The sequence below is a fragment of the Dreissena polymorpha genome, chromosome 15, assembly GCF_020536995.1.
Source record: "Dreissena polymorpha isolate Duluth1 chromosome 15, UMN_Dpol_1.0, whole genome shotgun sequence".
NCBI classification, from domain to species: domain Eukaryota; kingdom Metazoa; phylum Mollusca; class Bivalvia; order Myida; family Dreissenidae; genus Dreissena; species Dreissena polymorpha.
Window position 1 is genome coordinate 18,175,935 of NC_068369.1, and position 16,257 is coordinate 18,192,191.

The 16,257-nt window shown below is 38.8% G+C and overlaps 2 protein-coding genes across 3 annotated transcripts in view; one reads left to right on the forward strand and one right to left on the reverse strand.

Moving 5' to 3' along the window:
- Positions 1-359: 359 nt before the first annotated feature.
- Positions 360-9,760, forward strand: LOC127860642 (spore coat protein SP87-like). Of its 2 annotated transcripts, none has more exons than XM_052398867.1 (12): positions 360-563; positions 1,705-1,995; positions 3,020-3,109; positions 3,454-3,741; positions 4,138-4,281; positions 4,588-4,761; positions 5,285-5,443; positions 6,367-6,495; positions 7,823-7,981; positions 8,584-8,802; positions 9,147-9,239; positions 9,527-9,760. In XM_052398867.1, the coding sequence occupies exons 1-12, from the start codon at positions 512-514 to the stop codon at positions 9,550-9,552; spliced, it is 1,824 nt and encodes a 607-aa protein (XP_052254827.1). In that variant the 5' UTR covers positions 360-511; the 3' UTR covers positions 9,553-9,760. The 2 variants fall into 2 exon arrangements, with proteins under 2 accessions (XP_052254827.1, XP_052254828.1); XM_052398868.1 differs by having other exon boundaries at positions 372-396.
- Positions 9,761-13,587: 3,827 nt separating this feature from the next.
- Positions 13,588-16,257, reverse strand: part of LOC127859959 (proteasome subunit alpha type-2) — a 31,563-nt gene continuing 28,893 nt past the window's right edge. The window contains exons 5-7 of the mRNA XM_052397619.1: positions 16,036-16,123; positions 14,599-14,672; positions 13,588-14,152 (exon numbers count right to left, since the gene is read on the reverse strand). Of these exons, the coding sequence (XP_052253579.1) occupies positions 13,978-14,152; positions 14,599-14,672; positions 16,036-16,123 (337 nt within the window). The 3' untranslated portion in view covers positions 13,588-13,977. The remainder of the gene's footprint in view (positions 14,153-14,598; positions 14,673-16,035; positions 16,124-16,257) is intronic.

Here is a 16,257-nt window from a genome sequence, read left to right on the forward strand (position 1 = left end):
ACTTTGATTAATTATCCGTTAAAGGAGCCCTTTATTCGGTGTATACATGTATGTCATGGAATCGAACGTCTACTTCTCTAAAAGAACGACAAAAGACGAGTTGATAGCAAGTTGATTCCTGTTTAAAAAAAAAATATTCATACATTTTTGAAAGCTACCAAGTTAACAGTCACGTTAAATTTATTCGCATACAGAACTGACGACATATTCGATAACGTATCATATATTGACAAGGCAGATCATTATTTGGAAAGAAACACCAGAACAACGTTAAACAGTATCACAATCGGATGTGTGTGAGTCCGTGATAATCTTCGTGGGCGACAGGTGCTGGCTCGAAATAAAAGGGCATTATCCCCGGAGATACGCCGCCACGACATGACGACATGAGTCGACGTAATTAAGCTTACTCTGGATCGCTGAGCTTTCTTGTTCAATTTATTCCTGTGTATTTTCTCTGGAAGGACGCGTTCCTTCTACTTTCGACATTTTGTGTTTAATTTGTGAGAACATGTGGCGAACAATGCTGACTTTATTATATTGCATAGGAGCTATTTGTTACGGTAGAAGTTTTGTTAATTATTTTTGGGGGTCATTGATTTTGTTTAATTTTTGCAAAAATTACCACACAACATGCTTTAAATTTAAAACGAAAGTACAGAGAAAATTATATTATTGAAATGAATTAAATCGGAATTGGATTTCAAAACGATAATGTAGAATTAATCGCAATTGGTTATTCTTAAAGTTTTAAATATAACAACGAGCTTTCAGGTCAAGTCAAATTCATTTTAGCCGTGCTTTGTGAAAAGGGGGTTTAACGCATGTGCACAAAGTGCGCAGTCCGCATGACGAAACTTTCCGCTTCCATGATATATTACGTCAAAAGAAAGCCTCTTCTTTACAAAAATCCAGTTTAGGCGGAAAGTGTCGTCCCTGATTAGCCTGTGCGGACTGCACACGCTGATCTGGGACGACACTTTACGCACATGCATTAAAAACCTTTTTCACAGAGAACGTCTCATTTCTTTCAATCAGATCATCAACCATGATAGCCTGAGCAATTTACATGTGTTGAGTGAGAGGTTCTTCACCCATTTATGCATAGTGGACTCTCTCATCGTTCTAAATTGGATCAATTTATTTCCAAAATTAGGAATGTCTAGTATGTATATTTATTTCTATATTTAGAATATTTCTCACATGAATTCCTTTAAGCAAACAGCGCAGACCCTGATGAGACGCCGCATCATGCGGCGTCTCATCTGGGTCTACGCTGTTTGCAAAGGCATTTTTTCTAGACGCTATGCATGAATGGGTTTAATAATTTAGCATAAATTTGAGATTAATATAACGGATATGAAAAAATGTATGATCAAGTGTGAAGATGAGCTCATAATAGCAGCATCTGTCAAATATTACTTATGTATTTCTTGTATATATTTTTGTAAAGTCAGAAATTTTGTATTATTTGTTGCTTTGATAATCAATTGGGTCAATGATAAAACAGCTAGAACTTAATTTAATTAAGCCGTACATATATATTAAGTTGACAAAAATATGTCATTCCCTTTTAAACATGATTCTTTGAATGTGTGTATGTACACATTTAACAAATTAGTAACGGAACAATATGGCAGTTGCTCCATAGCTGCATTGAAATTGCTTTCCATTGCAATAAAACGTGCAAATGTGTAATTTCAGTTGTCGGGGCTCCATCTGGATCACAGCGACACACCCGACAGAGCCCTTTCGGGGCCATGGGAGGCGGTGGCCCCTTCCACGGTGGTATGGGAGGTCCCATGGGGGGAATGGGGAGAGGGGCCAGCATGGGACCATCTATGAGAGGTCCCTCCGCGGGAGGTCAAAGTCAGGGCGGGGCGGGCTCGATGTTTAACGCTGCCGGGTCTAACTGCATTCGCCATAATATTGTGTGCCCGCAATGGTGCCTGGTGGAAGACGCTAATGGGTGTAGATCGTGTCCGTGCGGACCAGGTAGTGCATGAAAACGATATATCCGATGGCATGTTATATATATATAATGAATGTGCGTAAAGTGTCGTGCAAGATTAGCCTGTGCATTCCGCACAGGCTAATCAGGGACGGCACTTTCCGCTTTTATGACATATTTCGCTTCAATGAAGTCTCTTCTTAGCAAAATGCGAATTTAGGCGGAAAGTGTCGTCCCTGATTAGCCTGTGCGTACTGCACAGGTTAATCTGGGACGACACTTTACGCACATGCATCATGCCCAGTTTTCTCAGAACGCGACACATATATAACACATAACCGTGGTTGGTTCGGGTTAAAATCCCAATCCGGCGCTTGTCAGTTTGATTGTAAATCACCATACCGGGCAGGTGGGAATTCCTTCAGGTTCCAATACAGCCAAAGACAATATTTAAATTAGCGAATTTTAGCAGAAGATGGTCATTGCAGGTAATAGCAATGTTCTAAACTACGTCCTAAAATGTCTTATAAGCGTTTGGAGTGCTGTGGAACACTCCGAGTAAACTAATGCTGCCATCAGGAGTGATAGGTCATGGTAAACCTAACAATATACACATTCTTCACACACTATCGCTTATTTGCTGTAATATGTAACATAAAAGGCTGATCTAGTATCATATACATTTTTCTGGAAAAAAACATAGTCTAGCGTAAGTGAATTTAAAGATTATGCGATTATACAAATTGTCCTATCGTCAACCGTTGTATACAATTGAAAAAATCGTATACATGGCATTAACCCATTTATGCCTTGTGGACTCTCCCATCCTTCTAAATTGGGTCACTTTATTTCCAAAATTAAGGATGTCTAGTATATGTATTTCTATATTTAGACTATTTCTTACAGAAATTCCTTTAAGCAAAAAGCGCAGACACGGATGAGACGCCGCATCATGCGTCGTCTCATCTGGGTCTACGCTGTTTGCCAAGGCCTTTTTTCTAGACGCTAGGCATAACTGGGTTAAAAATACTATTCAGGCAGCATACATGCTCAAATCTATATTTCCAGCCGGCGGAATGAGTGCCCTGGCGGGAGGTCCCTCTTCCGGCCCCCTGTCCGGCCTGATGTCTATGGGAGGCGGGGCAATGGGAGGCGGAGGTAATGCCTTGACATCTGATTTTGAATTGTCATGCGAATAATTCGTATGTCGCTATCCTTAACGAAGAATACACATGTGTTATAGTCTTTTAAATATACGATGTATTTATGGGTTAACAACAACTTGTGCACAAACATTTACAAGTAGAAAATAGGGAATATTAAATCACATATAGGTATAGCTCGCAAACATTAATTGATTTGATATATGTCGGCATTTATAAATTAAGTACTATGACATTCGATTTGGAATAAAGGAAAATAGTAGCGAACTTTTTTAGGTTTCAATGGGTACGTAGCAAATATACGTGTTCGTTTAAAGCTGCCAGTATTTTCACGTGCAGGAGGGGGCGGAGGTGGGTTTACCGGTGGAATGGGCAGTGCAGGCGGGGGATTCACTTCCGGTGGCGGTGGCGGCGGTGGAATGACACCACCGTCGGGAGGCGGTGGAGGTGGCGGAGGCGGCTCTACGATGTCAACTTCCAGTTCCGCTATGGAGGTCAAGCCGGTAAAGGAATGCGCTGCGACGCTGCTGTGCGCCTCCACTTGCGACAGCGGCTACCAGCTTGGGTCGACCAGTTCCGGCGGATGTAGAGCGTGCTCCTGCCCGTCCAGTCATCACGTGTCTACAAGTAAATACGCCATACGCAAAGTAGTGTAGTTGCAATTCTATAATATAGATGGAATCATGTGTTTAATTAAAGCAAACCTTATCAGATTTACAGCAATTAGGTATAAATCACTTTTAAGAAAAACTATTATCCATGCCATGCTGAAGATACTTGTTGGAATATTAACCGATGAATCGTTGGGTCCCTGGTTTCTAAGCAAAAACACTTGCCCCCCCCCCCCCCCTCCAAGTGTATGCATAAGTTGATTTAAGGGCAAAACAATGCGCCGTGGCTACATATTATGTAAATGTTAATAGAATACTTTTAAGCCAGTAATCAATGGCTAAAGAGATATATGGCTTAAATTGTACTATCAGTATCAGACTTATAATACAAACAATTCCCCTTGTACTTAAGCGACTATCCAGTACATCGTACAGACGGTGCAGCCCGCGGAGAAGGAGTGCACGCACACGGCCCACTGCATGCGCACATGCGAGAGTGGTTACACCATGCAGACGACAGACGGACACGGCTGTCCCGAGTGCGCCTGTATACAAGGTGGGTGAGGAAATCGGAGAGATTAATAGTGAAAGTAAGGTTACAATGCCATGATTCAACCCACGTATGCTTACTCTCCGGAATTGCATTGCAAACACATCTGAAAATCTTTATTTTTCAAATTCACATCTGGTAAGGTTATTTTTCTGACATCAGATATCAAAGCATTAGCAACCTATAATCAACTGGAATCTAAGCATTTGACTAAATGACAAAACCGAGTCATATATAAACGGAGGACATGATTCCATCACGTGTTTGCGTAACTTTAAATATAGCATTAACGTATTCCTCCCGACTACCCAGTGGAGCGCCCCTACGAGTACCCGATAGAGATCGCAGTGGAGCCTCCGCCCGAGCGCCAGTACATCCAGACGTACGAGGTCACGTGCCGGGCACACTCATGCAGCGCCGGATGTACCGTGGGCTACAAGTGTGGCTCCGATGGTTGCCCATCTTGCGAATGCATCCATCCTTCAGGTTCGTGTTATCACATTATTTGACTTTCTGGTTTTAAAATATGCAGTAAGTATCATTTTTAGTTTATTAAAACTTGTATTTATCATCATTAGATCAATTACATTTACTATTGTCAGATTATCATCGACACCTTCTTATTCACCGTCCTTGTTATCTAGGCCATCATCATCGTAAGAAATTATCATAATCATCAGCGAAATCATGATCATCATCATGATCATCATGATCATCATCGTCATCATCATCATCATCGTCGTCGTCGTCGTCATCTTCATCGTCATCGTCATCATCATCATCATCATCATCATCATCATCATCATCATCATCATCATCATCATCATCATCATCATCATCATCATCATCATCATCATCATCATCATCATCATCATCATCATCATCACCACCATCATCATCATCATTATCATTGACCTTATAATTATTATAAATATAGTTATTTATAAATTTTACAATGGGGATATCATTTTACGATGTTTCTGTACTATATATGCCGTTTCCATGGTAGTGGTTGGCCTGTCCACTGTGACCCAGGTATACGTAGAGCGCCCACTGACCTGTCGCCAGAGCCTCGCCTGCTCCTCACGTTGCAGCACGGGATACACGTGCGGCTCAGACGGCTGCCCCACTTGTCAGTGTATCGAGATGCAAGTGACCTACCAGCAACGTACGTGATATGGTTTCTGTAGACTAAGCTATTAAGTTTGAATAAAGCATTGTTTGAGATCGATTCGATCCAAAACATTTGAAGTATGTTGGCACTACCGGAGACATTCCAGGGTAGAGCGGTACTTGGTGTCGTAAAGACAATATTAAGATAGCCTCCATTAAGGATCGATCACGAGTCGAGGTATTAAGGCCAATAAACTAGACGACGTTTTCTTCCTGTATTTTTATTCAAGAATTGTCACGAATGATATGGATCTGATCATGCAACAATATGCTATTATTTACCACTAAACTATATATACATCGGTAATTTTCACCTCACTAATTGGGGCCCGTCAAAATGCTCATTTAATGTCATACGCGCTAGGGTATCACCCGACTATCCTGCGCATTCGCACAAACAGGTCAGCGGCTACCATATCCTCTAATAAGACCACGAAACCTTGCGCGACCCTATAGCCGACCACAGGTGGTTAGCGTGTAACTATGGTATTAATTAGTGAAAACATCATTTTGAATGATAAATAATCATATTTTAACGAATAATCAACTTTTCTGAAGAAAAAACAGTTCACTATCAAATATAGTTATATATATATATATTTGATAGTGAAATTTTATTATCAGAAAAGTTGATTTTTCGTTAAATAATGATTATTTATCATTCAAAATGATGTTTTCACAAATTAATATCATAGCCACACGCTAACCACCTGTGTAGCCGACATGTTACTGTAGACCTGACTGCGCGAATGGGCCAGAATGGTCCTTACTGGCCGCTTTTTGAATAAGAATGAGAAGACCCATTTCGCACGACGCAGCACAATTGAAATGCCTCTACTTATAAATTATGTTATTACGTCGGTTGTTATATATCAAAACCCCGTAATGAGATAACCAACAGTTTCAAGATGTTTACAGCCCGGCCCGAGTACACCGCGCAAACGTGCACACACACTTTGACATGCGCCGCTACGTGTGCAAACGGGTACGAGATGTACAACGACGGGACGGGCGGTTGTTCCAAGTGCTCGTGCAAACCGGAACCAGGTAGGTGTTTGTTCTAACCAGAACCAGTTATGTGTATTTGGAAGCGGAACCAGTTGGGTGTGTTCTATGAACCGGAACCAGGTAGTTGTGTTATGTGAAGCGGAACCTGACGGGACCGGAAACAAGTTGGTATGTGATGCGGGCCGGAACTATGTAAGTGTGTTTTGTGAGCTGGTACCAACCGAGTACGTGTGAGTTGTTGAAAAATGATGGATGCACCGTGACAAAAATAGGTATGTCCCAAGTGCAAATGAAACAAAACGGAACAATGTGGTAAAACTTTAGACTTTTGATTTTCACTGAACGCGAAGTTGTATTCGATTCTTGATGAAATCAGTACACCAATGTTAAGTCGTAATAAATAAGCAGGCGGAGGGGCAATCGTATACACAAGAATACTTTGTTCAACCCATTTATGCCTAGCGTCTAGTAGAAATCCTTGGCAAACTGCGCAGACCCAGATGAGACGCCGCATGATGCGGCGTCTCATATGGGTCTACGCTGTTTGCTTAAAGGATTTTTGTAAGAATATTATAAATATAGAAATAAGTACATGTACACAAGACATCCCTAATTTTTTAAATAAATTGATCCAATTTAAAAGGATGGGAAAGTCCACTAGGCATAAATTGGTTAAGGGAAGTCATGTGTGACTTGCTGACAAAACGTCGTCCATCTGGTTTCTCATAATATTTTTAAGACGAAGAGTAAGTTAACCCGGTTAGAAACTTTCTTTTAAATGAATACGCACCTTTGGCTCTGCAATTTTGTTGCATCCATCGGTTTTTGTTTTCAACATCGTAGACGTTTGATAAAAACAGTTATTGAACGATATAAATTATCGCAAATCTCAGATTTACTTACGTAATCTTTGAGCAAACGCTAGTCTTCTTATTGATTACAAATCGAAAACGGCAGCCATTTGGTCAATCAGTAAGACATTATTTGATTTAAATACAGTCAGCCTCACGGGATGTTGTCTTAGTCGTTATTAATCAGTAAAGATATATTTTAACCAAGATAGCAATTTCAATAAGGTATTATAAACTCAATAAACAAACTTCTTAACTGCAAACAGAAATACAAATAGAACCACACGTATTTGTAAGAGTATACAATGACGATGCTATATATACATACTAAGGATACACAATAGTACATGCATATGCATTTTTCACGCTTGTTTCCTTTTTAACTACCGTTTAAACAAAGCATATAAAATCAAATTGAAAATGATCATAAATATACCATTTAATTTAATTCACAGCGTCTTAATTATAAACCATAAATAACATTAACGCTATAACATCCGTCTTTGCTCAACCAGTTGTGTACGAGACCCGCCCTCAGTACTCCGTGCAGCGCCCCGCCCCCCAGTACGAGATCGTGGAGTGCCCCAGCACCAGCGGTTGTGCCGCAATGTGTCCCCATGGCTTCGAGGTGGTCCGCTACGAAAACAAGTGCCCGGAGTGCCAGTGTAAACCCGGTACGTTATAACAAGAGTAAGCTCAGCTAGTAAACCCCGATAGATTCCTATGAGATGTACACTCCCTCTCCCACCGAGTTTCAGTGTACAACCGGTAGGGCCTTAGAAGATAAACCTTCGTAGGCACCTACTAAATTACTTCCTTTTGCCCCAGTGTATCAGTATAAAAACGGGTTGTTCTTACTGTAGAAAAGAAGGGGATTCTTTGTTTATTAACATGTGAAAGTAGAGTGTGCGAAAAAAGTATTGAATTGCGTGTCTGTCGAAGACGCCATATCACAAGAAATAGTATTCACCTGCTCGGACTTATCATTCCCACAAGATAAATATTCGTTATTGCTATACGCTATCATGTCTCGAGGTTAGGTGGTGCATTGTTGTCAAAGTGTTTCAAACATCTTATTCGATAATACGTACCCTATCATATTAAAGGCATGTGCCAAGGAACTCCCGTTATTACGGTAAATCACGAAAAAATACAACTACAGAATTCATATTCAAAATGATTCTGATAAAATATATTTACTTTGTTTCAAATGCAATTGAACTCTTATTTGCCATAAACCAAGCAACTAACAAAATATCCACAAATAATTCTTCAGCGCCAGTTTACTATACTCAAACCAGCTGCGACAACTGCCACGAAACCGGAAGTAACGTCTTGTATTACACTGGCACTTCCGGTAGCTCCCACAGCAGCGGAAGTCAATATGTAGTCGCCGGCGGAAGCAGCGGTGGTCACAGTGGCGGGGGTACCAGCTATGTGATGACTGGCGGCAGCGGAGGCAGCAGCTCCCGGGGAGGCACTGGTGGATATGCGTGTATGTATACAGCATATTTTACACTTTTGTGGTGCTTTCTTCTTAAGAATACACATTTGTTAATGTAGCTTGTGTCAGTTGTTCGTACTTCGCTCACCAAAGTTACGTCGATACCCGAACAATGCTGATCCATACAATAAACGCGAAAATGTTCCATTCACTCGTTAAACAAAACGATCTTGTTCCTTATATGAATGTGTGGATACAAAATATACCTCATAGTTCTGAGTCGTCTGTTTGCATACTGAATATTATTTGTTATGCAGAGCATGAGCTATATAACGCAATATTCATATGAACTTGTGACTTTGTATTGAATTTCGTTTATACTCATTTGCCCCAAGCTTCTGAAACGTGCCCGCCCCTACCTCCGGACTGTGATCCCCTTTGTATCAAGTATGACACACCCCACTGCCGAAGATGCACTTGCGAAACATGTGAGTCTATAAAATTTCGTTGAAATGATCACGATATTCGTTGCTTAATGATCATAATGGCCACATTTCTTTACACGAGGTTAGTTAAAGTTCAATAGATCTCATCAATTTTCCAGTTAAGTGGATCTCTTCAAAACTAATGGCATTCATTTCGTTAAAACAATTTAAATTATATGTGTGCCTTGTTCTTGTTATTGGCAAAGCGGGAGAAAAATCAGCAAAACAGTTAAAGCAGTAAATGTTTCTCAGACGTGTATTATTCAGTTGTACGTGTTTATCTATTTCAGCTTATTTCCGATTCGCACAGGGATAGATAACGCTAACAGTTTCTTCTGCGAAATGTGAGGACTTTAAACTTTCCAGTGAAAAAATACAATTAAATTGTCAGACTTTTTTCAAAGCACGTGTATTTGCAAATGATAAACTATTCAAATGTATTTAAATACAACATATATAATGAACAGATTGTCACGTTGTCAAAACAAGATGTTTATTTTGTAATAAAAGACATACGTTACCAAGAGCATGTTTTTTATAACAACGTATGTTAACTAGTAACTTTGATTAAAATGTGCATTCTTCATATAGACATGATTGTTATGACAAAACAACAAAACTTTGAATTCTTAGAGACAGGAAACACACATCGGATGTGTTGCGGTAACTGCGATTAATGGTGTCACAAGCAATACCCACGGCTAGTGAAAAAATAAAACAATGTTCAATTATTGCTTTGCATTGTATATGCTATGGTAAACAAACTTTAATGTTCTAATAAACAGTTGAGTTGAATTCATATTTTCAGATAAGCAATAAATAATTCTCTTCCGATAAGCTGGGTCGTTATAATGCTTTAAATATAATCCCATTATAATCGATGTTAACAAGTTTTTAGCCGAAACAAAACTATATTTAAAACAAGTGATTGTTTAAATACAGGCACTATAATTAGGTACTTGGATGCTAATAGATAACTTTGGGAGAGAAAACAAATGCACTATAAAAGCATGCATGTACATATAGCAACGCGCAACCATGAGCAAAACTCGGATCATTCGCCGCCTTCAAACGGTCAATACAAAGTTTTGGGGATCTAAACTTGTTAAAAGGAATTTCAAATCGAACACTTAGAAAATTTCGGGTAAATCGGGGTCAGGTCTTCAACAAAATTGAAAATCGTCATTATAAGATTTGGGAATGGCGGGCTGACTGAGACAGGCGGTTTCCGTTCGATGACTTTAGTTTGCGATGACGTATCTTAACCCATTTATGACGAGTGATATTTCCCATCCTTCTAAATTGGATCAATTTATTTCCCAAATTAGGGATGTCTAGTATATTTATTTCTATATTTAAAATATTTCTTATAGAAATTCCTTTAAGTAAACAGAGCAGACCCTGATGAGAGGCCGCATCATGCGGCGTCTCATCTGGGTCTACGCTGATTGCCAAGGCCTTTTTTCTAGACGCTAGGCATAAATGGGTTAATCTAACGTTAGATAGAGCAAGCTTGCACGGAGACTCCGCTTCTGATTGGTTTTGGTGTAAGTTGGACCCAATCTTTTGCGCGACGGTTACATTACATTCAGTGTACGTGAGAGCAAGGAACGACAACTCTGCATGGAGATTGAGTCGGACCAAGATTGCCATAACTATAAACAGAAAACCGGATTCCGCTTAACAACATGAGTTTTGAGGAAGGTATTTTGCTGAAACTGTGTATGTGTGAAGCAAAGGAGAAGACGCAACTTGGGATTGCACAAGTAAATTTAACAAAATGGACCTGTTTACAGTTTGGCAAAATGACAATTTAAAACAAATGCCGTAGATTTGAAAAATGCATTCTTAGTATTCAAAAATGAAAAAAAACGGACAAAGAACAAATAAATAATATATGCTTATTTATTGATTAATAATCAATCGAAATCGTAAAAAAATAAGTAGCGCTTATTACGCTGTTCATCGCTAATTCAGCAAAAACGTGAAATTGCGTCACAGGGTTCTCACTTCGTCACAGGGTTCTCACTGCGTCACAGGGTTCTCACTGCGTCACAGGGTTCTCACTGCGTCACAGGGTTCTCACTGCGTCACACGGTTCTCACTGCATTTACGATTCACAAGTATGCTTCGTGTATTTGAAGCGAATTAGCTTTGGCTTCTAGAGGTCCCCAGTTGAATCCTCAACCAGGCACTTTAGTTCGTGCTGTTGTTTTTTTCTTATAATTATTCAAAACTATTTCAATATTACAGCTGTGTAAGTCAATTAATGTTGAGATATGTTTCGCAAATACGAAAATCGTTCATGCCTGTTTAACACGTTGAAACGCTGGTTTCGCGGCGTTGCCATGTTTCTTGTATTTTTAATGAATAAAATTAACGTGTCAAAAATTCAAAATAATCAGCCCACTAAAATGCAAGTATTTCCCTAAAGAGTAGAATTGCGTTCAAATATGCATGTCCTGGACGATGTCAATTGAAGTTATTTGAATACATCATCAGTAAGTCTTGTGAAAATGTACTTTATATGACACGATATGGATGCATGTCAACTTTAACTCAATTCAAACTAGCACGCTTCATCTTTCACGTCATTAATATTTACTGCCAATCCACTTTTTAGCGCCTGGTAATGTTCCAGCATTTATTTCGCAATATCAATTTGTCAATAAAATAACCTTACCGCTGTAGATTAAAAGGATATCAAATAAAGCGTCTGAAAGTTTTGACCATCGCTGCAAATTACCGTTACATTTAGAATATTAACGTTTTGACGAAATTCTGCATTTGAACAGTTTTTTTTGGTTACATTTTTAGAAAATATACGTATCCGTACACGCCACAGACCGTCGAATATTTTACTTGTATGACAGTTTGATGATGTTCTTATACTTAGAAACAAGAGGGCCAAGATGGCCCTAGTTCGCTCACCTGAGAGGAGTCGGTTCATTCAATCTTTACCAAATGTCAAACTTGACCTAGATATTGTCCAGACTAACATCCTGATCAAAATACCTATGAAGTTTCATGATCCTAGGCGTAAGCATTCTTGAGTTATCATCCAGAAACCAATTTGCTGCTTTGGGTCACCGTGAACTTGACCTAGTGACCTGAAAATCAATAGGGGTCATCTGCTAGTCATGATCAATGTATCTATGAAGTTTCATGATCCTAGGCATAAGTGTTCTTAAGTTATCATCCGGAAACCATTTTACTATTTCGGGTCATCGTGACCTTGACCTTTGACCTAGTGACCTAAAAATCAATAGGAGTCATCTGCGAGTCATGATCAATGTACCTATGAAGTTTCATGATCCTTGGCATAAGCACTCTTGAGTTATCATCCGGAAACCATCTGGTGGACGGACAGACCGACATGAGCAAAACAATATACCCCCTCTTCTTTGAAAGGGGGGGGGGGGCATAATGAGAACCGTAACCATTTTTGAACTCAACTCTCGTATCAAGGAAACATATGTTCTGAGCAAATTTCATGAAAATTGGGCCAAAAATGTGACTTCTACTGTGTTCACATGTTTTCACTATATACATATAGAGAAAAATGCCCCGCCCACTGGCAGCCATGTTTTTTCACCAATCCCGACCATTTTCAAACTCGTCCGAGATATCAATAAAACCAATGTTTTGACCAACTTTCATGATGATTGGGCAAAAATTGTGACTTCTAGAGTGTTTACAAGGTTTCTCTAAAGCCAAAGAAGGAAAACTGCCCCGCCCACTGGCTGCCATGTTTTTCAACGGATCGGAACCACTTTTGAACTCAACCAAGATATCATTAAGACAAACATTTTGACAAAGTTACATGAAGATTGGGCATGAAATGTGACTTCTACAGTGTTTACAAGGTTTTTCTCTTTTTTTTACCTAGTTTTTGACCTTGCACAACCCAGTTTCGAACTCGGCCGAGATTTTATTGGGGCAAAGCTTTTGACCAAGTTTCATGAAGATGGGACAAGAAATGTGGCCTCTAGAGTGTTTACGAGCAAATGTTTACGGACGGACAGACGGACATACGACGGACAAAGACCGGTCAGAAAACCTCACCTGAGCAATCAGGTGAGCTAAAAAACTTGGCGAACGTACTTTCTAATGCCCGCTTCGCACCAGCTGTCCAGTTTACTATATTATATGCAATTTTCGTAGTATCACAAACTATAACGACAACAACAAAACTCTCCAAATTATTCAATTGTTTAATTTTGTCAATTTACCAAAACGTGAAAAGGCCCCTTTTCTTCAAGGCAGAGTCCTAGAGTATCTTCATAAATTTGAATTCAAATAATTGCAAGCTCAAAAAGGCGAAAAGATATATAAAAAAATGGACAAAAAATGTATTAAACAATTTATTTTGTTTCAATGTCAAGAACAGAAATGTGAAGAAAAATGTGTTATATTTTGAACAAGGGTTCAAATGCATCAGTGATTACCGCTTAATCTGTACAAGCATATGAATTGTTGTCATTTGTATATTTCGGAATCTTAGGCAAACATCAGACTAAACTTGGTCCAATTTATTATTAATTGCTGATTTATATGTTTAAGGAACATAATTCCACAGAGTCGCCCACGTAGAACCAGTATAACAGAAATTCTTAAATTCTCTTTTGTGCATTACATAAGTCTCATATACAAGCACAGATCTGACTATTCCGAGACGAACTTGAAGAACACCATGGAAAATGATTAAGTAACATAATGAATGAAGGCTAATTAACCGCGATCATTGCACAGAGGCCAAATAGTCCTTGATCTCGGCGGGGCTCAATCTCCGAAAGCCGTCATGGTTGCAGATACCGATCTCAATGTTATCCTCGGTCATCTGACCTTCAAAACTCTCCTTCAAGGTCAATATGGCTGTGTGCACTGCGTCTTCCAACTCCAGGTTTTCACTGTATCTGTGTTTGAGAACAAATTTGGCTCAACAATGTTTAAATCCTATCCAACGCATTTGTGTTAACCAAAATAGCCTATTACACACAGTTTAAAATTCTTTTTAAGATGCCGGATCTTGTTTTGCAACTAAATGCCTACATTTCAAAAGATATACATTACAAAGATTTATATTTGAATACCAATTTTGCCATTCCTTGTAATCTTTACTTTTTTATATTATATGTAATATTATATAAGCAAGTTTTCAAAGAATTGGCCATTCACATTTTTTGAACAAACAAATAGGATCATTTGGACTTACAGCCAAATAATCAAATCTCAAATGAAGAGTTAGCTTGAGCCAAATAGATGTCAAATTTTGTAATAACGAGCGTTCTATGGACAAAACTGCCAGTAGTTCAGAGTAACAGTTAAGGGTTTGTAATCAAGGGAAGTAACAAGAAAGTACCGTTTCTCTAGAAATGTTTTTCCATTCACAAAATTCTTTCCCATGGCAGTGGCTTTCCATGCAAAGTATGCACCCTGAAAGTATACCAATAAGTAATTTTATGCTTATGCTTCCATCACTGCAATATGAATAAGCATAACAAAAGACAATAAAAGGCTACATCTTGGCCTAACTGATCACAATATTCCAAATTAGTGCCTTTATGTTTGCATTAAAACTGTTCATTTTCTTTTTTAAATCCAAACACTGACTAACAAAAAACGTCATGGGTCAGTTTCTTCATGAGGTTTTTGAAAATATTTTCACCAAAGAAAAATAAAATATTATTCATTTTTAATGACATCATTATTTTTCAGTTGAAATCAAGCAAAACTGAATCTTTGCCACAACCTCCTTTTGATTGTCACTGGGATGACGGCACTAGCAATTGCCGATTAAAGGGAACATAACTCTGGAATGAAAACCTCGCTGTAAATAAAATTGTGTTTTGCACATCTGTAGTTCATGTTAATGAAATATTGCAAATTTCATTTGAATCACTTGAGAAAGGTACAAGTAGTTCGCTCCACCAATTATCTTAAATATTGTATACAACAGCTTGCACATGGTCAAGAGATCATGGGCACATAACTTAGTTATAAGAGATTTACTGCCCTTGAACACAATGTTTTGCACATATTCACTTTATGAAAATAACATTAACAAGCAAATTCGTTAAATTGGTATCCCCCTGCCAATATGCTTCTGGACACAAAAGTGTTATAATTGACACTAAAAAAAGCATTTTTTCAAGATACAAAGGGCCATAACTCTGTTATTATCAGATGGTGTACAATGCCATTTGGCATGCATCATCCTTTTACCCATATATATACTCATACCAAGTTTCAATGAAATCCGCCAAAGCACTTCCAAGATATGGCTCCGGACGGACGGAAAGACGGACGGACAACGCCAAAACAATATCCCTTCGCCTATGGCGGGGGATAATTAAGTAATATTGCTTGAGAAATGTAGAAAAATGTAGCTTCTCACAAAACTTTCATAGTACATTGCATTGATTGATAAGCCTCAACTTTAACAAAGTTTCATCGTTCTCCATGGGCCATGAATATAGACAATTGAGCACTAGCATGCACAGAGTGTTGTTTATTCACCATTTTGGGAATGGGGCCATCTCTTTGAATTGGGAACAATGCGATGTTTTGATCAAAATTGGGAAATTAGTGCTGTTTTTTTGCAAACAAATGGTTAAAAAAATGAAAATTTGATACAGTGTAACTTGTAGAGCTGGAGATTAAGTAATGTTGATCTAAAAAAAAAATTTTTTTTAAACCTTCATTTGGAAATATTTAGGTCCCATTTGGGAAAATCATATACTTTTTTCCTTTATGAATGGGGCCAGATACCCAAAAACCCACTGGTACATGTACTTACAGAGGGGTCACACTGGTAGAGGTAGGGTCTCTCTTCATCCTCGTCCCAGCCCGCCATCAACAGTGAGACACCGAATGGACGCACACCACTGCAATAGAAATCAAAATATTGTCGCTGTCGTTCTCCAACCTCTGAGCTCCAAATTATTATATTTTTTTCGTCTTTTCTATATATATGAAGTCTGGCGCGTTTTTTGTGCTATATCTCGTAGCTCTACGCCAA

What these genes read in the sequence shown, in the direction of transcription:
- LOC127860642 (XM_052398867.1), top strand. Translation starts at nt 512, where the DNA reads ATGTGGCGAACAATGCTGACTTTATTATATTGCATAGGAGCTATTTGT. An exon ending in ATCGTGTCCGTGCGGACCAG is followed by an intron (nt 1,996 to 3,019) that starts GTAGTGCATGAA and finishes CTATATTTCCAG; the next exon opens with CCGGCGGAATGAGTGCCCTG. An exon ending in CTCGTGCAAACCGGAACCAG is followed by an intron (nt 6,496 to 7,822) that starts GTAGGTGTTTGT and finishes TTGCTCAACCAG; the next exon opens with TTGTGTACGAGACCCGCCCT.